Here is a 24,159-nt window from a genome sequence, read left to right as displayed (position 1 = left end):
AGAGAGAAAGAGAGAGAGAGCATGAGCAGGAGGATGGGCAGAGGGAGAGGGAGAATCAGTCTCCCCACTGGGAGTAGGAAACAGGGGTCAATCCCAGGACACTGGGATCATGATCCGAGCCAAAGGCAGATGCTTAACTGACTGAGCCACCCAGGACCTCCACTCCAAATTAAACTCTTAATATATCCCAAATTGCAGCCTAAAATATCTATAACTACTCCTAACAACCACTTTTAATCATAAACACTTAATATTAAAAAATGAGTCAGTGCATCTACAAATGATACATATATATCATTCCTGAATGATAAAACTATTAAGAACAAGTCCCTGAACCAAACCCCCTAGTGAAAACACTGATAGGAAACAAATTCTGCTCCCGGGAAAATTTTTCAGCCCTAAACAAATTTTATCATATAATCTCTCCAATACGAGGAATTTGAGAGGCAAGGTGAGGGGTTGTGGCACGTAGGGAAGGAAAAAATGAAACAAGATGGGACTGGGAAGGGAGACAAACCATAAGAGACTCTTCATCTCAGGAAATAAACAGGATTGCTGGGGGGTGGGAGGGAGGGATGGCGTGGCTGGATGATGGATATTGGGGAGGGTATGTGCTATGGTAAGTGCTGTGAGGTGTGTAAGACTCATGATTCATAGGTCTCTACCCCTGAAACAAATAATATATATGTTAATTAAAAATAAACAAACAAAACAAACAAACCGACAAAAGCAATCAGAATTTGGGACATAACTTCTCTGGTCTCTACGTGGAGAAACTGTCTTTATTTAAAAGATCCTAGGAAAAGAACCAGGGACTATCCAAGCAAACGTCTCTAAAACATACCATTTAAGTCGTTACCTCCATCTACATCTAAGAGATTAGGGAGACAATATTCATTTTAATGTATCTATTAAATGCCTGCCACATTCCAAGAAACTGTGCTTAGCACAATAAAATAATGAAGTCTGCATGGATCTTGTGGTTTAATCAAAAAGACAAGACATGCATTAATTAGAGCATAGTATAATATATGGTAACTCAATGGTATAAAATGTCAGAGAGTTTGGAAGTTGGGGGTAAAGTTCATGCTAGGAAGATTAGAGAACTTTTATAAATAAAAGTGTCACTTGAGCTACTAACTTTCAAAAAGGTGTGGAAGTGGAAAAGTAGACTCTCTAGAACCAAAGAGTCACGTGGCTAAAGCCTGCGATATTCAAAGGCGAGGAGGGAAGGAAAACCCTACCTAAGAAGAAAGTCTGAGAAGTACTGGTGAGGAAACTATTGTTACCTCTCAGCATCAGTAAAGACCTAGGAAAAATACTGACTTTTTAAAAAAAAAAAATGACTTCGACTTCAGAGAGAATAAGAGGAACTGCCTTCATTACCCCTCAACACATCCATTGCCATTATTATTTTTAAACCAGGGTAATAGGATTATTTCAATGATTGAAGATGATAGCCAGAGTTTCTAACTCCCAAGATGCCTTCCTTACCTACCAGAAGCACAACCCAGGTGATTACCTGCATCTGAGCTGGAAGCCCACCAAGGACAGACACACGTTTCTCAACCTCCTCAATACAACTCAACATGTGATCTCCAAAACCACTCCCCATACAAAATCAATGGCAAAATGCAACTTATTTAAATTTAATGAGAATTTAATACCCAATATTATGTATTGTTTGTTAATGCTAAACCTTTCTATGTTCACATATTTTCAATAATTTGTGAAGTGACACCTATGCTTGATGGGAAGTCTTAAGATTAAGGTTATCTTGAATGAGTTTCTTCTAGATAAAACCACCCTGTAAGAATGCATTACCCAATACGTTGCTTATTCTTTTGTTCTACACACACTCTCTTTCTCTCTCTCCCCCCAAAGGTCAAATCAGCTTAGATTTCTAAAACAGGACTCCTGATAACGAACGGGCAGTTGAAGGTGAAAGGTAGAACAAGACCAAGCATACAACTCATGTAACTTTCCACTTCAAAATGAAATGGAAAATTACACTTGGCTTTATTCCATTTTTCCAATTTTTATGCAGATATTAAAAATATCACTCTCCTAAATCACATTTTCACTTCTTGCTAGGTTAAAGTTTAATTTTACATTTCTATTAAACTTATCCACATTTTTAATACATTAATGAAATTATTCAAAGAACTAAAAAATCCTACTAGTTTTATAGATACATAAGAGAGTATGACATTTTAAGAGTACTTAGTAACTTTTGCAAAAGCAAATTCAGAGAAGCAGCTTTAAAAAGGAAGGAATAATTTGAAGAGGAAGGGCAAGAATTTTCTTATAGACCACTGGTTTGCTTTGTAAGTTGGACTAAACAAAATTAATATAACCAACAACTGTTCCTCTGGGAAAGGCTTTTTTTTTTTTTTTTTAAGAAAACTTATTAAATAAGTAGCAACAGAAAAAAAATCACTCTAAATTTCAAGAGTCAGTTGACTGGGATTGTGGAATTCATAGCATTGATACTAAAATATTATTAGATAGAATTTATCACCTTTGGCATATTTAATTGATAACTGAGTGACGAATGAAGTATTTTGTCAAAGAAAAAAATCAAGAAGTATATATGCAACAGAGAGTATCAATGACCCAAGAAGAAAAGGAACTCCTGCTCTTTCATTTGCTGTGTCGTACCTGCCGTGAACAGTAGTCGATTTGATAATATCCCCAGGTAGCACCACTGAGAGTTCAATGTCTTTATCTATTGTGTTTTCTTTCTGTTCCATGATGCAAGCAGAGGATTCTACAGTATCATCAACTGGAGAGGCATCGAGATATCTGGTCTCAGCTGGAGGAAGTGGTGCCTTGGCTTTTGGTTTTCTCCTTAAATAAAACAAAATACAGAAAATAAAATATTTCTATTTTTAAAGTAACTTTCTAATATGATCTAACTTAATAAAAATACAATGTGTGTGTGTTTTTCACATCTAATTAAAAAATGCACCAAAATGTTTACTGCTTATTAGAGATGTTGGAATTAAGGGATTTTTGTTTGCTTGTTTGTTTTTGCCCTCTTTAATTGGCATTTTCTTTTGCATTCAACAATATGACTACATTATCTGGTAATAAAAACATGATAACAAATAACGTTGATACTCACCTCCATGAAGTTCAACTAATGTGTTTTAAATATAGTGAAGAAAAAGTGTAGTACTTTTTTTGATGAGATAAAGCATAAAAATCCTTACTACATCAGGATGGAGGTCAGCATCTCATTTCCACACCTCATAACAGCTCTTACCTATGTTCCTTTCACTCTGTTTCCAATCTAGTGTGTTCTGCCTCTCTATCCAGACAACCCCTACCTACTCTTTGAGGTCTTGCTGAAACCACCCTCCCCTAACCCCTCAACATTCAGAGTCTCTCCCTATATAGCATATACAACAGATTCCATAAATTTAACGTTTCTACAGTTTTTTTCCTGGGTGCCAGTTTTATCTCTGTGCCTACATTTATAACTCCCTACAAAAGAGAAGCATGCCATATGTCCCGTTGCACTCAGCAATGAACAATGAACTGTGATTGGTTATTTGATGGAATATATTTCTGCTTCAGTGAAAAAAAATCTATAAATAATTACTCTAATAAATGTTTCAGTGTCACAAGGGCAAACTCTTAACCTGTTTATAACAGAAATAGGTAGTAGACACCCTGAAAAATTTCACATGGGCCAATTCACTGACTTGATGGGTTGAAAAAGTAAAACAAAAATAAATATAAAGTAACTACTAGTAATGACATATACCTAAGCTTTGGAAAATGTTGCCTTTAGGAAAAGCTAATTGCTTTTCGAAGAACAACTACTACTGCTTTCCAGAAAAATATAAACTTTAAATTCTCCCTCTCCCCATTTCCTACACAAAGTAAAAAACCAAACAAGATTAAAGAACTTCTTTGTAAGTAAATATGTAACATCCACCCATTTGTCATTTGCAAAATTTAAGGTTTCATAAATCCAAGTACCTCTATGCATCTGATGGCACGGAAAGCAGAAACAAGCTTCCTTCACTGTACATTAATTTTCTAAAATAATAGGCCTTTCATTTTTAAGATATAATCGCACAAATATAATGCACTTGAGAAAATATTTCTTTTACACTAGTGACAAAAGTGAATTTTTAAAAGTGTTACTATTAATACACTTATAAAATATGTATACAAAGAAAATCTTATCCAGTTTCAAAACGTTTTTAATATATAGAAATTAACTACTCATGTATTCAACATACAATTACCTAACAGACAATTATGTGGCAGATTCACCTAAACACTGGGGACGTAAAAATGGTAAGACCCAGTTCCCACCCCAAAAGAGTTCGAACCTCCAACAAACTGATAGATACATACAAAATGATGATAAAGTTTGATGATTGCCCTAATGTAGGTACACAGTTGATACAGCTAAAGCTCATGGAAAGAGAAACTTTCTTAGGAACCCAGAAACGTATTACAGATGAGAAATATGAGTGGAGTTTAAGGGAATAAATAGAAACTAACAGGAAAAAACAAGAAATAATTGATATTTCAGGCACAGGACATCATATGGAGACATGAAAGAAACTGCTACTTTACAGAATTGAACAATTTGGTAAAAATGCACAGAAAATTTAAAGGAGATAAGAAATCAGTAAATCAGTTTTTTAAAAACATTGATAAATAAGAGAATTCATTAAAGCAGCTCGGTATATAAACACACTAAAGTGAATGGCCTATATAAACAAAAGCAAAATTAGTCAGAAAGTATAATGGAAAAAAAAAAAAACTTACTTTACAATAGCAACAAAAATGAACCTTAAAAATTGTTTTAATATGTATAAAAAAAAATTGAAAGATCTGTATGAAGAAAATTTTAAACGCTAAATAGTCAGCTGGGATCTCTCCCTTCAAATCCAGATTTGTAAATCCAATGCCTGCTTGACATCTGGAGTCAGATGATTAACTGCAATCTCCAGCTTAATTTAACTTCCGATTCCTCTCCCCAGCTCCTCCAAACCATACCCCTTTCTCTCCAAGTCTTCCCATCTCTGTAAATCACAATTCTTCCAGTTGCTTAAGCCAAAAAAGTCCCCTCACACACACAGTTGCCATCCAATCCATCGACAACTTCTGCCAGCTCTACATGATAGACCTGGCTTCCACCGACAGCCCCGTTCACCGAACACCTCTCTGTTCAAGCTGCTAAGCAGTCTCCCAGCTCCCAGCATTGCCACTTTACATCCTCTTCTCAACACAGCGGCTGGAATGAGCCTCTGAAATTGTTAAGTCAGATCACCACACTTCCTCTCATAGCCTCCGCTGACTTCTGACTTCATGGAGAGTAAGACCTAGAGTTTTGTCCTCTTAGCTCTGGTCTCTCCAATTTCCTTTCTACCTACGTTCATGACCCTCCACTACTGTGACTCTTGCCTTTCCCTTGAACACACCTAGAATAATCCACCCTCCCCCTTTTTTCTACTCCTACAACATTCCCGACAGAAGATCCTCATAGGATCTGTTCCTAACTTTAAGACAGTACCTTTATTTGTTTTACTTTTTTTTTTTTTTGCCTTAGGGCTTATCAGCAACTAACATACTTGTTTATCATGTCTCCTTCCATTAAAGAGTAATTAATTACATGACAGTAGGGACTGCCCTGTGTTACACAAATTTGCAAATGAATAAAACTTCTGGAACAATGTCTGCCTCATAAGAGACATTCATATTTACTGAATGCATTCATTCAGTAAAAAATTCATTTTTTACACCAGTGAGTATTTCCCACAAAACAAGAGGTACCTATACATATAACTGGGAAGAAAAAGTTCACCCCACCAAGGAAGAGAATGAATTTTTACATCAGAATTACCTGTTGGACTTTGAGACACTGATTATATTTTATTTTAAAGATAATGTGTACTGAAAAATATACACTGGATTCATTAGCAAGATATAATTGGGAAACTTAAGGTGTCGAGAGTTTCATCAGGAAGGATGAAGAGAAGCCCAATTGCCACAGGCAGGGAGAGAAAGCAGCAGGAACTGAGTGGCAGGACTGAGGTCTGACCGGCACCTTCTGCTGCCGCCATTCTCCTCCCAGCCCCGGCTTTCATCACGCCAGGCACTCTGTCATCTCCAAATGTGGCCCATCCTGGTCTCCATTTGAAAGCCCTCCCCATCCTCTCTACCTTTACCATATTCTTTATCCTTCAAGGTCCAGACTGAGTCACCATTCCTTGGGACATCTTTCCTCTTCACTGCACACCACAGCACACCACAGCAAACTCCGATGAACAGTTTTAATGTTCTATGTATGTGTGACTCTTATTTCTTAAAGTACTTGGAGTCTGTGATGAAAACTCAAATTACTAAAGATAAGGCTTCTTAAAAAGAAAAATGGAGAGCAGAACAAAGCACTAATTGAAATATTATTTTACATGGAACTTCTATTAAGAACATCCTAATGTTCCCTATTATTCAAATAACAAAGTATTTGTCACCTTTGGTGGTGATAATTGGAAAGCATATTGGTCATCAGACCAAGATCTTTCTATGGTGAACTAGAAATCTAACCAGGATAGATACAATGTCTAAGTAATTAAATAATGAATACAAAGGAAAAATTAAGTGTCATAAAACAGATGAGTAACTTAAAAATTCAGAGCAATGAGAGCATCTCAAAGCTAGTTTGGGGGAGTGGGAAGGTATACTTCAAAGAGAAGAGATATGATATTGACTCAGTTCTTGAAAGAAAAGTAAACTTTATGCAGGCAGAACCTGTAGGATCACTTATGTGTTGGTTCTCTATTGTGATCCATTTGCATTAAATTTGGCAATGTGTCTGCAAATTAAAGTTTGCTTACCACACAATATAGTCTATCCAGAAGACTACTGGGTAGAGGTCTGGATTTGGTCTGAATCCTGAGAAGCTTTCAGATTTTGTTAACAGCTTTTTACTCACCAGCAGAAAAATAAATTTTTTTTAAGATTTTATTTATTTATTTGACATAAAGAAATCACAAGCTGGCAAAGGCAGGCAGAGAGAGAAGGGGAAGCAGGCTCTCCGCTGAGCAGAGAGTCCAATGCGGGGCTGAATCCCAGGTCCCTGAGACCATGCATGACCTGAGCTGAAGGTAGAGGCTTACACCCACTGAGCCACCCAAGCGCCCCCTACCAGCAAAATTCTTAAAATACCTTTTACCTCCTCACATTTTTTCCAACATTCTTAATTTTTTGATTGAGATGCTCTGAAGCAGTAACAAAGTTAAATGTCACCCAAAGCCAAAGATAGAGTGAAAATAATCAAAATTTATAGCATAATCCAGGTGTTGGAAATTCTGATAATACAGAAAAACAAACAATCCACACCACATCAACATGCAATAACAATTATAATTTACTGCTTAAGAATACTAGTTTTCATTAATAGTTTAAAATCACAGTAAATGGCATTGAAGTCTCCCCATTCCCTTTATTTTTAAAAAACATTATTTACTTAAGAGACAGCAGGAGCAGGGCAGGGAGGGGCGGGGGGCAGTGCCCATGGAGAAGAAGCAGACTTCCTGCAAGAAATGGATTGACACTGGGCTCAATCCATGGACCCTGAGCCTGAAATCATGACTGAGCCCAAGGCAGATGCTTACAGATGGGGCCACCCATCTCCTTCCTTTTAAATAGAATATTTGAGCCAGTTTTCCTACCCAGGGGTTTTCACATAAGCTCTTCACCAGTGACCTAGTTTGACTATCAGTTTTCACTCTATAGAGGTGTTACCCCTAACAGAAAACAAGAGCAAATTTCACACAAGGGTATGGAGGGGAAGTTATACTGAAAAGATACAGAAAACTCCTCTAGGTCTGGACAAAAATGCACTAATCAAGGCTTAAAAATAAGAAGACATAATATCACAAATGAATATGGTGAATTGAGTAGCATTATTTACATCTATACTCCTATTTACAATTGATTTACATATGAATGCATGTTTCTGTTTAAAGCACACAATTGTTTTTCCCCGTCAGCTAGAGGTATAATTGGTATAAAGAAATACTGCACATTATTAACGTATACAATTTGATAAGCTTGTACATATGCATACACACGTGTTCCCATCACCACAATCAAGGTAATAAACCTATATATCATCCCCTCAAAAATATTGATTTATTCATTAAAATTATCTCAATATTATATTCAATTTTCATAATGAAAATTAAGGTATAATTTTACAGTATACCATAACATTTTTTAAAATACCAAAACATAATTTTAACACAGAATTCAATCAGTATCCTATTTGTACTGATTGGGTTTTTTTTTTTATATAACTCTATTTCCAAAGTACTTCAAAATCATGTGCCCATTTTCCTAAAGATTTATTTATTTGACACACACACAATGAGTGGGGGAGCTGCAAAGGGAGAGGGAGAAAGAGAATCTTAAGCAGGCTCCAGCCCCAGTGTGGAGCCCCGCATCAGTCTCTGATCCTGAGATCATGACCTGAGCCTAAATCGAGAGTCAGCTGCTCAACCAACTGGGTCACCCAGGCATCCCTCATGTGTGCATTGTACACATTATTCCATCTCTGTCAATATTAAATCCTTAAAATAAGTGAAAAGGTGCAATAAATGAGAAGCTTGGCAAAACAACAGAAATCTACTCAAATACCTCTTAGTTTGAAAGAAAAAAAAGCTTTAAATTATATATGAGATAATATGTACATCTGTAAGCAGCTACTCAAGTCCAACGGGATCTCATGTGTTTGCTCTATTTATATAGTATTCATGTATTCACTCAGGGAAGTACTTTACAAAATACAGCTTCAATATTAAAGACAAAAATATAAAAGTGGAATAACGAGTCTTAAAACAATAGGTTTTTTACATCTTACATTCTAATGACCAAAAAGAAATTGAACAGCCACCCTTCCAATATTATAGTATTATACTATATAGTATTATAATAGTATATAGACCTTTGGTATAGAGGGCACCCAAATATATGATGTATGATGTTGGTAAGTGTTGGTTAGGCAGCCCTTCAAAATAACTGGCCATGTTTGGTAGCCCCTAAGCCATGCATTTCAGCTATAAATTACAGACCATTTCCCCAAAGCAATTTCTTAGTGTCTTTCTCTGCGTTTAATGAAATAAGAGAAAATTGTAGTCAATAAAAATCTTTTCCAATGGTGGGCATAACATTATGCTACATGCTTGAGGGAAAACAATTAAAAACAACAAAAGGTCCCTTGTCTTGATGAGCTTATTTGAAGTACAGTGAACACAGCAAAGTGGCTTTAGAAGATAAACAGTGGATGAAAGGCAACAAAGGGAGGTCCCAAATATTATATGACTCTTAACAGACATTTCTCTTGTCAAGGTCACCAATCGCCTATGTGTGTCCAAATCTAATAGACAATCACCTAAGTCATCTCAGTTACACTTGAGTAAGTTCCTAAATTCCAGCAAGGACACATTTCATAGCTATGCAGTAACTGCGCTTAGAATTCTTTTCCCTCAGTTTCTTTGTGTGACAACACAATCTCTTATGTTCTTCCTCCTTCACTGCCACTCCTCAATCACAATGCCCTCATCTCCCTGCCCAGGCTCTTTCCCTGCCCTTTTCTCTTTCTACAACTCTCACCTGCAGGTGATTTAATCAAACTCCAAGGCTTTAACCATCATCTGTAAGTTGATGACTCTCAAATTCACTTCTCCAACCCTGACTTGTTTATTGAACTCTGATTTATATGCCCAATAATCTCATGGTCATCTCCTTTTGGATGTCCAATACGTATCTCATAACCCATGCTCTGGATTCTCCTTTCTACTCCTGATCCCCATTCTTACCCACTCTTCCCCCGCTACTCCCCATGCCTGTAAATGGCACCACACTAAACATCCCATTAACTCAAATAAAAGTCCTAGGTATATTTTTATTCCTCTCTGTCACTACCTTCTATTTCCAATCCACTATCAAGTCCTGTGAGCTCTTCAATCCAAAACACATCCTGAATCTGTGTAAATGCCACCAGCTTCTCTGTTACCACCCTGGCAATTAAAGCATTGTCTCTTGTTAGGACTGCTGCAGTAGCCTCCTGACTGGTCTCTCCTGTTTTTCCTCTTGTGCCTTAAAACCTATTCTTTGCAGTAGTCAGGAGTGCTCTCTCTTTTTTTTTTTTTTTTTTTTAAGATTTTATTCATTTATTCGACATAGAGAAAGAGATCACAAGTAGGCAGAAAGGCAGGCAAAGAGAGAGGGGGAAGCAGGCTCCCTGCTGAGCAGAGAGCCTGATGTGGAGCTCGATTCCAGAACCCCAAGACCAGGACCCGAGCGGAACGCAGAGGCTTAACCAACTGAGCCACCCAGGGGCCCCAGGAGTGCTCTTCTAAATATGTAAATCTGACACCTCGCCCCTATGATCCTTCATTGGCCTCCAAGTGCACTGAGAATAAAACCCAAATTCCTACCCTTGGTGTACAAGGCCCTAGATGAGCCATCCTGGTGGCTGTCAAGGTGTGATTTCAGAGGAGGAGCAGCAGCAGGGGCACCTGTTAGAAACGCAGGTTGTCAGGCTCTACTGCAGACCTATACTAACAGAAACACTGTGGGTGGAGTCCTAGCGACTTGCATTTCACAACTCCCAAGTGATTCTGAAGCCTGGGAGTTTCCAAATGCACTGACCTAGCCTCTGCAAACCTCTGAGCTCCCCTCAGGTTACTCTGTTTCAACTTCCTCTGTAATTCACACTGGCATCCTTTTCCTTCCTCAAATAGACCAAATCCTTCATCCCTGAGGACTTAACACAGCTGCTCCCTCTAGCCAAAGTGCATTTAACCTGCCTCCAACTGCCTGCCTCCAACCTCATCCAGACTGCAGATCAAATGTTTCCCCCATAGAGGTATTCTCTGACCGCACAAAAGAGTTGCCAATACCGAACTCCACCCATCTCTCCCTATTCTGCACGTACCTGTTTTGTACTCATCACATTTACCACTATCTGCTATCATCGTCTTCATTCTTGTATTCACTTGTTTATTATTTGAGGTCAGCCTCTAAAATGAAAATTCCATAACAGCCGGGACTTGGCCTTTCTCATTCTCCACTAGCACCTAGAACGTCAGGTGCCACAAGCGTGGTCGGTAAGTGTTTGCTGGTTTAATTGAGGGAAGAAAAGAGAAGAGGGAGGGTTCTCTCAGTTCCCTGAGTTCACGGGACGATAAGAGCTTGGTGAGTTGCTGAGAATCAAATATTTCTGACCAGTCAGAACTAGAAGAAATTCAAAGAGACCAAAAATGGTAAAAGTATTCAATCCTCAGGAAGATTTTAAATCTTCTGCCTATTGGAGGGCGTGTCGAGGGGTGTGGGGGACAGGATTAAAATTAAATAGGACCAGACTAAATTCTATCTTGGAAATAAACCACCTCCATTTTGCCCAGATGTTCAGTAAGTTGCTGTGGGTCGGAATTCAGATGTTCCATCTATAGCTTAACATGACCAATGAGGACTGTGATTAATAGGAAGAAAGAATGACTTAATGGAATGCTTTTCTCAGATACATTTGGCATAATGTACCAGATAAAGAGGCAAAGATATTCTTCACATCAAAGTCAGCACTTCCTAAATGCTAGTTGCCTGTATGTCCCTAAAATGCCTCCCAATGGACACAACAGAAAAATAAAATAACTTCATCCTATTTTATGACCACGTCATCAAAACAGAAAATGCTTGAGCAATGACTCGCTGGTGGAAACTGCCCAAAGTGACTTACATCTACTAACTCATTCTCACAACCCTGTATATGGTAAGTGAGCCCAGCATCATGTTCCAGATGAGAAAACTGATGGGCCACTTGTTTAAAGAACTTAGCTATCAGGGCTGGGATGGAGGTCTAAGCCCAAGTTATTGGATGCTAAAGCCAGTGCTCTTAACTATTATACTGTATCATCCCTTTGGGAGCTGAAACTTCCATACAAAACAACAACAAAGATGAATGGACAAAAGCCAAGTGGTAGAGGAAAAAAAAAAAAAAGAGCCGTTACTGAAGAACTACTGCTAAACACTGGGCAGGAGCCTTTGGGTACATTTAATCTCATGAGGCAGTTGTCATTGCCATTTAACTGGGGTCTACAGAGGTTAAGAAACTTGCTCCAAAGCTCATGGAGCATGGTACCAAACCCTCGCGATAACCTTAACAAGGGCCATCTAAATAAATCCCTGGTATTTAAATAGGAATGCAGATGCTAGATGTGCAAGTGCCCACTCATGCCGACAGAGACTGCTACTTCCCCAGTTGGAGTAGTGGACTCAAGTACCGGGAATCAAAAAGCAGGGGAAGGTCCTAAATGGCTACTTACCTCACCGTAAGCTAATCATTTCTCTGGTCCTCCATTCATTTATTTACAAAATAAAGGTATTGAACTAGAAAATCTCAGGTCCCTTTCCTCATCTAACATGCAGAGATTTGTGCATAATAATGTTTAGAAGCCGAAAATAGTGTCTCAGATATTTTCCACCTGAGGGCAGGGCACAATAATATTTTGGTGTGCCATCTACCCTGCACACCACAGTACTATTACTGGTCACCAAAATGGAGAAGGAAAGGAAATTTTCTGTGATAATTTACAAACAACATTTCATTGAAAGAGTGGCATGGACAGAAACCCCATGCCCGGGGAGCTCTTCCTATCCTGAGAATACTCTGGTTCTGGTCAGGAAAGGGTCTCTCTTCTCTGAGCTCACAGGAAATGGTTCCATTTCCAAGTGCTTTTCTCTGTCTTGGCATACACACTAGGAAAAAATGATGAACAGAGTGACAAACTCAAAAAACAGTCTGAAAAGCCTCTGGTTTCAGTCTCCCACACTCAATGGTTTCACATTTCAACACTCAGAATACAAGGTACCTACCACAAGCCCTTCATCACTTCAGGGTTTTTGTACCCACTGCACCTCCACTCAAATCTGATCAATAATCCCAATATGTTAACTGTATTCTGGGTTTCCATCACCTAGATTTCTTTCCTTCTCCCCAGAACACACACAAACAAAGGGCATCGATTTCTATTATCTTAATTTCCACTTTCCTGTTCCTTCCAAGTATCATTTTATTTCCCGCCTTCCTTTTGCAGCCAAACTTCCAGAACTCTGCTACCTAATATGGTAGCCATCTGCCTATTGAGCTCTTGAAACATGACTAGTGTGATTGAGGGATTACACTTTTAGTTCAATTTAATTTCTATTTTAAAACCGATACTTGATTCAGTTGTTGGAAAATATTTAAGTATATTTGGAACAGCTCAGATGTGTGGATCTATTTTTTTACTATAAATTTTATACAACTAAATATAGATCAAGTCCTTTGAATGAAAATATACCATCTGGGGCACCTGGGTGGTTGGGGGTCTGGGCGTCTACCTTCAGGTCATGATCTCAGGGTCCTGGGGTTGAGTCTCATGGTCCTTGTTCAGTGGGAAGCCTGCTTCTCCTTCTACCCCTCCCCGCTGCTCACATGCACACACACGTGCACACGTGCTCTCTCTCTCAATAAAATCTTTAAAAAAAAATAGAAAAGAAAATACACCATCTGAATGGAGATGTACTATAAGTATAAAATACACACTGCATTTTATAGGCTAAGTACCAAAATATTAAATACCTATTAGTATTACTTTTATATCGATTACATATTAAATAATTTTTTACATACTGTTCAATGAAATCTATTATTGTGATGGAGAGCCTCTAAGATGGCCCCCAGTAACCCTGGCTCCTTGTGAAATCCCCTCTCACTGAAAGTGGGTTAGATTTAGTGACTCATGTTCAGTGAACAGAATGCTGCAAAGAATGTCACTTCTGAGATTAGGTTACCAAAGACTGTGGTGTCAGTTCTAGACACTCTCACTCGCTCTAAGGGAAGCCCGCTACCATGTTCTCAGCTTCCCTTTGTCTCTGGCGGACAGCTAACGAGGACTTGCAGCCTGCCACCAGCCAAGACTGTGAGCTTGAAAGCGGATCCCACCTCAGCTGAGACTTGAGCCCCAGCTGACATCCTGATTACAGCCTCACCTCCCTAACCAACAATCTAGAGAAGTAAGATTCTACATAAACCCTCCACCTCAGTTCCAGCATCAGGTGACCTAGCAGACCCGCTATGCTCAAAAGCACCCACTGTTCAGGCCAGGCACAAAGAGGACTTTCTCTCTGCAATCAGTCAGTGAATATCCTCTCGCTGGATGCCTTGTCTTCCAAGAACCTTTCTTGTTCTATATATGGAAGTCTTTCTGCTTTAAAATCTTTTAGTATCTTATTTATATTTATAATAGGACATTTGGATAGATAGATCCTTTTGTTCAATAAGTAGCTATGATGCGCTATCACACCCAACACACTACGTAGATTAAGATTATATCCAAAGAAGGCGCCTGGGTGGCTCAGTGGGTTAAACCTCTGCCTTGGGCTCAGGTCATGAACTCAGGGTCCTGGGATGGAGCCTAGCATGGGGAACCTCTGCTCAGCAGGGAGCCTGCTTCCCCCTCCCCCTCTGCCTGCCTTTCTGCCTTTCTATCTCTCTCTCTCTCTGTTAAATAAATAAACAAAATCTTAAAAAAAAAAAAAAGATTATATCCAATTATATCCAAATAAGCTTTCCCTTCTAGCACTGACAGTATGGTAGAAAGAATAAAGAGAAAGCCAAATAACTAATTACAGTAGAGGAATACAATACCCCAGACTGCCCTGTGTCTTACAGCACACTTTGCTGTGCACCCCACCTTATCTGCCAGAAAAAATTTTTGAAGCAGAGGTGCGCTTGGGTGGCTCAGTTGTTAAGCGTCTACCTTCAGCTCAGGTCAGGATCACAGGGTCCTGGAATCGAGCCCTGCATTGGGCTCCCTGCACAGTGGGGAGCCTGCTTCTCCCTCTCCAACTTCCCCCAGCTTATGTTCCCTCTCTTGCTGTGTCTGTCTGTCAAATAGACAAATTAAAAAAACAACAACAACAACAACTTTAAAAAAATACAATTTTTTGTATTTTTGATTAATACATCCCCTTCATCAGAATATGCTCAATTATTTCTTAAAGAATGAACAATTCAACTATAGTTTTCATTTGGTTTATTCATTTTTTATTATATCCCTCTCAAGTCTTCCTTTTTTACTACTTTTAGGAAATTAGCAATTGTGTCAAGTGAGGTACAGGGACATAACAGAATCTCTTTGTAACACCAGCTCTTTCAGACTGAATCAGCATGAATAAATGAAGCTTTTGTGGCTTAGTTGTCATATACGCAGAGAGACAGAAGGGGCTCCCTTCTCCTATTTTATTTTTATTTTTTTTTTTAAAGATTTTATTTATTTATTTGACAGAGAGAAATCACAAGTAGTCGGAGAGGCAGGCAGAGAGAGAGAGAGGGAAGCAGGCTCCCTGCTGAGCAGAGAGCCCGATGCGGGACTCGATCCCAGGACCCTGAGATCATGACCTGAGCCGAAGGCAGTGGCTTAACCCACTGAGCCACCCAGGTGCCCCCCTTCTCCTATTTTAATCAGATATCCATTCCAAGAGCAGAAATACAACTTCCAAAAGTTATTTCTAGTGAGGAAACATTTAATATTCACTACAGTAGCCAGCTAATGAAATGCTAAATAACATAATTCACACTCCTCACTCCCAGTCTAGTTATCACCAGGTGATTTGAGAAATTTCTTCAACATTTAGTAATATCCAATAACATTCTCAATACCAAAAGCCTGATTTTAGACGGCATTTTGTTTATGTATATAAAATAGCTAAAAACCACACAATATATCACATTTTATCAAAGTCAGTAGGACAAAAATTTACTCCTGTTTCTAAGCCAAATTCTTTTTGTTTTTAAGTTGTTGTTGTTGTTGTTGTTGTTTTTAATTTGTCTATTTGACAGATAGACACAGCAAGAGAGGGAACATAAGCTGGGGGAAGTGGGACAGGGAGAAGCAGGCTCCCCGCTGTGCAGGGAGCCCAATGCAGGGCTCGATTCCAGGACCCTGTGATCCTGACCTGAGCTGAAGGTAGACGCTTAACAACTGAGCCACCCAAGCACACCTCTAAGCCAAACTCTTATTCAAACACACACACACACATACACACACACTTGCAATGCTTGAGATCGTAAGTACATAAATTGGTTTTCAACTTCTTTGGTTGGAGAGGTGGGTATCAGTGGTGTGGCGGGGGAAAACAAAAATAGCTCACTAGATCAACATACAGTATAATCTTCCTGTGACAACATGAAGATATGACATGTAGAAAAGCACAAGGGGATAGAAAAAGGTATTCATTTGCAATTATAAAGGAAAAAGAACCAATATATGAATCATCCAGAGGTACTAATGATAGAGTTCAAGATTTTGAAGTATGTTGGAGATCTTGGTTTGTGGGTGGGGCTGCACTTATTAGTTGGTCATTAATCTCTCTGAAACAATTTCTTCAGTCACGAAACTGGACAATATATCCCATCTCACAGAGTGGCTGAGAGGGTTAAATGGGTAATGCGTATTGTCTAGCCAGTGGTTCTCAAACTTGGCTACATGATAAATCCACCTAAGAAGTTTTAGAAAACACTGAGGCCTAGGTCTCCCTCCCAGAAATTGACTTAATTGGCTTGGGGGACTTTTAAAATCTCCCCAACTGATTCTATAGTGCAGCCACATTTGAGAACCACTAGTCTAGCATAATGCCTGGCATATAATAGGTATTCAATTAGAGTTAACAATATACCTTCATAAGAACTTTGGAAATACTAAAACACTGCCTGAAGATTGCTACTTAGGTCAATTCACTGTGTATAAATTTAAGAAGGTCTCAGAATCACAGAATATAACAAATCTTAAATGCAGTCTAGGGGCGTGTGGCTGACTCAGTGGGTTAAAGCCTCTGCCTTCAGCTCAGGTCATGATCCCAGGGTCCTTGGATTGAGCCCCGCATCAGGCTCTCTGCTCAGCATGGAGCCTGCTTCCTCCTCTCTCTCAGCCTGCCTCTCTGCCTGCTTGTTATCTCATCTGTCAAATAAATAAATAAAATCTTAAAAAAAAAAAAGCAGTCTAAAAGTTTTGTAATAACTTTTCCAAATCTAAATCTCCATTTGCTTCCTTTCACCAAATAAGGAAACTCCTTATGAATCAAAGGAAGCCTAAATCTTGCTGGATATTTTCACTGAGATATAATACAGAAAAATGTACAGATATAAGTGAATACATTTCTTTTTTTTTTTTTTAAGATTTTATTTATTTATTTGACAGACAGAGATCACAAGTAGGCAGAGAGGCAGGCAGAGAGAGAGAGGAGGAAGCAGGCTCTCTGCTGAGCAAAGAGTCCAATGTGGGAATCTTGAGCCCAGGACCCCGGAATCATGACCTAAACTGAAGGCAGAGGCTTAATCCACTGAGCCACCCAGGTGCCCATAAGTGGATACATTCTTATTCATATAAACACAATCGAGGAACTACCAAAGACATAGATTAGAAAAATGTATCTATAAATTAAATATTAAATATTTAATTTCTCATCTGTTCCATAATAGTTGCTGCAATTTCAGTTTGTCTCTGGGCTTTTCTAAATATCTAATGGGGATGTTTGTTTTATGCAAAGTTAAGAAACTCAAACATCAACAAGTAGTAGGATAAGGAAAGCCTCTGGTAGAAATGCATATTATCAAAGGAGAAGATAAAAAATTCATCAAAACAAATGAACAAAGTTGAAAAACAGACCTGAAAGCAATATAAACAATGAGTAACAAGAGAGTCAACAACATTAATTGGGCACCCACTGTGTGCTCAGTGCTACAGAAAGAAACTGGATAAAGAAATACCAGGAGGTCCTCAGATACCAGTAACTTAAAATGAGTCCAACTGAACAATTCCAAAAATAACCTAAAAGGATCCTACAAAAGAAAAACTAAATTAACTGAATGCCCATCTAGCTCCAGGAACTAAATTTATTTAGCAAATAATTTCCCTCAAAAAAACAAACTGAAACTCTAAAACCATGCCCCAGTGCTCACTTGCTGCTCCATTTACTCTGTGCATAGATAGCCCTCTGCCTAGTAAGTAATAAATGTCAGGAGCAATGGAGCTCAGCATCATCTACTGAAAGCTGCCTCTGAACTTCATTATTATTCCCTTGAAGGCAACGTACAAGAGACAGTCAATGCACTTTATGAAAATTAGTCTGAAAAGGTAATAAAAATGATACTGATGCTACAATCTAAAAATTCAAAAATGATTAACAAACACATGGGGACAGAGAATTATGCAATACCTCTTGGACCTCCTTTTTCTTAGCCACATAAAAATTAAGTATAAAAAACCCTATATATTTCCACTTTCTCAAAAGAGGTTAAATACTTACAAAAACTCAAACTAAGAGTTACTGATTAAATTTAAGGTAAAAACTTACCGACAGATTGTTTCATCTTATTATGTCTCTGAAACAATATAAGAGAGTAATTTTCATCCCTAAAAGGAAGTTCAAAAGCTCATAGTTGCAACCAAGATGTCCTTCAATAGATGAACAGACAAAATATGGTACATCTGAAATATTATTTGTCACTAAAAAGAAATGAAGGATCAAGGCATGAAAAACTTTGGAAGACCCTTAAATGGGTATTCTAAGTGCAAGAAACCAGTCTGAAAAGGCTAGCTTGTATGTTTCCAACTATACGACATTCTGGCACAAATACGAAGATAATAAAAAGATTAGTGGTTGTCAGGAGTTATGGGGTGAAGTTGGGGGAGATGAAGTTGGGGGTGAAGCACAGAAGATGTTTAGAGCACTGGAAATTCTCTATATGATGCTATAATGATGAATACATGTCATTATATATTTGTCCAAACCTATAGAATGTACAAAATCAAGAGTGATTCCCAATATAAACTGTGGATTTAGGGTGATTATGAGGTCTCAGTGTAGGTTCATCAGGTGTAACATATGCACCTCTCTGGTGGTGGATGGTGATAGTAGAAGAGGCTGTGCATGTGTGGGGACAGGGTACATATGGAAACCCTATGTACCTTCTGCTCAATTTTGCTGTGAAACTAAAACTGCTATTTAAAAAAATTAAGTCTTTAAAAGAAAGTTCTTGGATGGAATAATTTTCCGGTTTTCAAAAGCATGCTAGTAAAGAACTAAGAAACATTAAATGTGGATATTATAATTATTAAAATACATACATATATGTATTTTAATACATATTATACACATAATACATATATACCTGTAATTGCAGGTATATATGTATACATATATACAATTTTTCAGTGTTCCAAGATTCCAAGATACATGTATATGTATGTATATATATGTATATATGTATTTGTGTATATGTGTGTACCTATGTATATATGTATACGTATACATATGTATACATATATTTGTACCTAATACACATATAATAATAAATTAACCAATCATGAAATGAAAGCAAAGTTACTTTCAAGTCACAATTTCAATAATCTCCCAAATACAGGCATAACTCAGAGATATTGTGGGTTTGGCGCTAGACCACAATAAAGCAAATATCACAATAAAGCAAACCAATTTTTTTATTTATCAGGGCATATAAAGTTATACTTAAACTATACAGTAATCAACTAAGTGTGCAATAAATAGCACTATGTCTAAAAAACAATGTATGCACTTAATTTAAAAATACCATATTGCAAGCCTTTCTCAAGAAACAAGAAAAGTCTCAGACACATAATCTAACCTTATACCTAAAGGAGTTGGAGAAAGAACAGTAAATAAAGCCTAAACCTAGCAGAAGAAGAGAAATAATAAAAATTAGAGCAGAAATTAAGCAAATAGAAACCAAAAGAATAGTAGAGCAGATCAATAAAACCAGGAATAAACCCCTAGCTGAACTAAACAAAAAGAAAACAGAAAGGATCCAAATTTAAAACACAAAAAAAAATCATGAATGAGAGAGGAGAGATCACAACCAACACTGAAAAAATTATAAGAACATATTATAAGCCATTATATGCCAACAAATTAGGCAACCTAGAAGAAATGGATGTATTTCTAGAGATCTATAAACTGCCAAAACTAAACAGGGAGAAATAGAAAACCTGAACAGATCTATAACCAACAAGGAAATTGAAGCAGTAATCAAAAATCTCCCAACAGAGTCCAGGGCCAGATGGCTTTCCAGAGGAATTCCACCAAACATTTAAAGCAGAATTAACACCTATTCTTCTAAAGCTGCTTTGAAAAGTAGAAATGGAAGGAAAAGTTCCAAACTCTTTCTATGAGGCCAGCATTACCTGATCTCAAAACCAAAGACCCCACCAAAAAGGAGAATTACGTACCAATATCCCTGATTAACATGGATGCAAAAATTCTTATCAAGATACTAGCCAATAAGACCCAACAGTACATTAAAAATATTACTCACCACGACCAAGTAGGATTTATTCCTCAGCTGCAAGAGTGGTTCAACATCCATAAATCAATCCAGGTGATATACCATGTTAATAAAAGGAAGGACAAGAACCATATGATCCTCTCAAAAGATGCAGAAAAAGCATTTGAAAAAGTACGGCATCTCTTCTTGATTAAAACTCCCCACAGTCCCAATCATGTTGATACAAAAGTTGGGTATTCATCCTTTCTGATGGAGGCATAATACTCCATTGTATATATGGACCATATCTTCTTTATCTATTCATCTGTTGAAGGGCATCTTGGCTCTTTCCACAGTTTGGCGATTTTGTGGCCACTGCTGCTATGAACATTGGGGTAGAGATGGCCCTTCTTTTCACTACATCTGTATCTTTGTGGTAAATACCCAGTAGTGCAATTGCAGGGTCATAGGGTAGCTCTATTTTTAATTTCATAAGGAATATCCACACTGTTTTCCCAAGTGGCTGCACCAACTTGCACTCCCACCAAGAGTGTAAGAGAGTTCCCCTTTCTCCACATCCTCTCCAACATTTGTGAAATAAGTCAAAGAGAGAGTCAATTATCATATGGTTTCACTTATTTGTGGATCATAAGGAATAACATGGAGGATTTTAAGAGATGGAGATGAGAAGTGAACTGGGGGAAATCAGAAGGGGAGACAAACCATGAGAAGACTGTGGAGTCTGAGAAACAAACTGAGGGTTTCGGAAAGGAGATGAGTGTGGGGTTGGGTGAGCCTGGTGATGGTACAGAGGAGGGCACGTATTGCATGGAGCACTGGATGTGATGCATAAAGGGTGAATCTTGGAACACTGAAAAAAAAAAACAAAAATTAAAAAAAAAAAAACAAAAACCTCTCCACAGTGTAAGGATAGAGGGAATATAACTCAGTATCATAAAAGTTATACATGAAAGCCCATAGCAAATATCATTCTCAATGGGGAAAAACTGAGAGCTTTCCCTTAAGGTCAGGAACATGACAGAGATGTCCTGTCTCACAACTGTTCAACATAGTACTAAAATTCCTAGCCTCAGCATACCCCACAGATACAAATGTAGTGTTCTGAAGGGGCACCTATACCCCAATGTTTATACCAGCAATGTCTATAAAAGCCAAACTATGGAAAGAGCCCAGATGTCCATTGACAGATGAATGGATAAAGATGTGGTATATATATGTACAATGGACTATTTATCAACCATCAAAAAAATGAAATCTTTCCATTTGCATATGGATAGAACTAGAGGGTAGGTATTATGCTAAGTGAATTAAGTCAATCAAAGAAAGACAATTACCATATAATCTCACTCATATGTAGAATTTAAGCAACAAAACAGAAGAGCATAGGGGAAGGGAAGGAAAAATAAAACAAGACAAAATCAGAGAGGGAGATAAACTGTAAGAGACTCTTAACCATAGGAAACAAACTGAGTTGCTGGAGGGGAGGGGAATGGGGAGATGGGATAACTGGTTGATGGGCTTGAAGGAAGGCACATGATGTAATGAGCACTGCGTATTATATAAGACTGATAAGTCACTGAACTCTACCTCTGACACCAATAATATACTGTATGTTAATTAATTGAATTTAAAGAAAATTAAGTTTTAAAAAGATACTATATTGCTAAAAAATGCTAAGCCATCATCTGAGCTTTCAGTGAGTTGTAATTACTTATTACAAATCACTGTAACAAATAATAATTTAAAAGTCTGAAATAATGCCAGAAGTACCAAAATGTGACACAGACACAAAATGAGCAATTGCTGTTAGAAGAATGATGGCAATGACTTGGTCAATACAAGGTTGCTACAAACCTACAATTTGTTTAAAAAGAAAAAAAAAAAGCAGTATCTGTTAAGCACAATAAAGCAAAGCACAATAGAACAAGGTATGTATGCATGTACTTTGGTAAATATTAAACAGCAGTCAGTCTCTGTTGAAGTTTTAAATCTTTGTTGGGGAGTGGTGTGTTAGAGTAAACCACATTCAAACAAAACCTTAACTTGACAAGGAAAAGTCCTTGGAAGGAATTTTCCCAGCTAGACGTTTTATCAAATACTGGCTGGTAAAACTACTTGGAAATAGTGTCTAAGACTTTGGAAATACTAAAATCTAAAGTAGCACCTTATTAAAAAATTGGCCTAATGCTGATCTAAATATAAAATATAAACTTACAAAGTGTTTAAAATACAAGAGAAAATGACAAGATAAAATACAAGAGAAAAACCAGAGAAAATACTTGGGACCAACACTTAGACAAAAGGTTCTTAGACGTGACACCAACGACACAACCCATAAAAGTTTTTTTTTAAATATTGATAAACTGGACTTTATTAAAAATTAAATTTTGCTCTGTCGAAGACTTTGTTAGAAGGATGAAAAGGCAGAATGGGAGAAACATCTGCAAGTTATATGCCCAAGTGACTTCTATCCAGAAAATATAGAGAACTCAACAGGAAGAGGGGCGCCTGGGTGGCTCAGCCGGTTAAGGGTCTGCCTTCAGCTCAGGTCATGATCCCAGAATGCTGAGATCGATCCCTGCATCAGGCTCCTTGTTCAGTGGGAAGCCTCCTTCTCCCTCTCTCTCTGCCTGATGCTTCCCATGTGTACTCTCGTGCATGCACACTCCCTAACAAATAATTAAATAAAATCTTTAAAATTAAAAAACTAAAAAATAGGGGTGTCTGGGTGACTCAGTGGGTTAAAGCCTTTGCCTTTGCCTTGGGTCATGATCCCGGAATGCTAGAATCAAGCCTCGCATCGGTCTCTCTGCTCAGCAGGAAGCCTGATTCCCTTCCTCTCTCTTGGCTTGCCTCTCTGCCTGCTTGTGATCTCTCTGTCAAATAAATTTTTAAAATCTTAAAAAAAAAAAAAAACTAAACTAAAATTAAACTCAACAGAAAGAAAACAACCCAATTATAAAATGGGCAAAAGTTCTGAACACTACCGAAGAGGATATGAATGGCATATAGGCCCATGAAAAGATGTTTAACATTATTCTCCATCAGGGAAATGCAAATGGACACTATGATGAGAAACCACAACACACCTAAATTGAAAACTACTGACAACATTAAGTGCAGTCAAGAGTGGGCAGAAACTGGATCTCTCACATGTGACTTGTAGAACTCAGAATGGTACAGGCACTTTGGGAAAGATTGGGAGTATAATATGAGGCCAAACACACACATCATATGACCCTGCAATCTACTCTTAGTATCTGCAGAGAGAATGAAAACTTAGGTTCGTCTAAAACCTGCACAACAGTGTTTATGGCAGCTGACTTTGTGACAACCCCAAACTGGAAACAACCCAGATGTGCTCTGGTGTGAGAATAAATAAAACAAACTGTGGACACCCATATAATGAACTCCACAATAAAAAGCAACAAAGCCTTGATACACTCAACATCTCAGATGATCTCAAGGGCATCATGTAGAGTGGGAAAAAACAACAGTCTCACAGGGTTATGTACTATAAGGTTCTATTTATGTAAGAGTCCGAACATGACAAACTTAAGGTCATACGATACAGATCACCAGCTGCCTGGGCTGGAGGCAGGGTGTGACTGTTAAGGGCTGATACAAAGGGGTTCCTGTGCAGTGACCGAACAGTTCTGAATTGTGACTGTGGAATGTCACACAAATCTACATCATGTAGTAAAATGTCATAGAATTATAAATCAAAACAAATAAACAGTAGATGATAATGATAAAAATGC

The 24,159-nt window shown here is 37.9% G+C and overlaps 1 protein-coding gene across 10 annotated transcripts in view; it reads right to left on the bottom strand.

The window, feature by feature from the left end:
- COBLL1 (cordon-bleu WH2 repeat protein like 1) overlaps nucleotides 1-24,159 on the bottom strand; it is a 171,405-nt gene that overhangs the window by 60,620 nt on the left and 86,626 nt on the right. For all 10 annotated transcript variants that reach the window (XM_059167151.1, XM_059167153.1, XM_059167146.1 and 7 more), the window contains one exon: nucleotides 2,662-2,850. In XM_059167151.1, the coding sequence (XP_059023134.1) occupies nucleotides 2,662-2,850 (189 nt within the window). The remainder of the gene's footprint in view (nucleotides 1-2,661; nucleotides 2,851-24,159) is intronic.

This window comes from Mustela lutreola, chromosome 3, assembly GCF_030435805.1.
Source record: "Mustela lutreola isolate mMusLut2 chromosome 3, mMusLut2.pri, whole genome shotgun sequence".
Classification (NCBI taxonomy): Eukaryota; Metazoa; Chordata; class Mammalia; order Carnivora; family Mustelidae; genus Mustela; species Mustela lutreola.
This window is presented reverse-complemented; position numbering and strand designations above follow the sequence as displayed.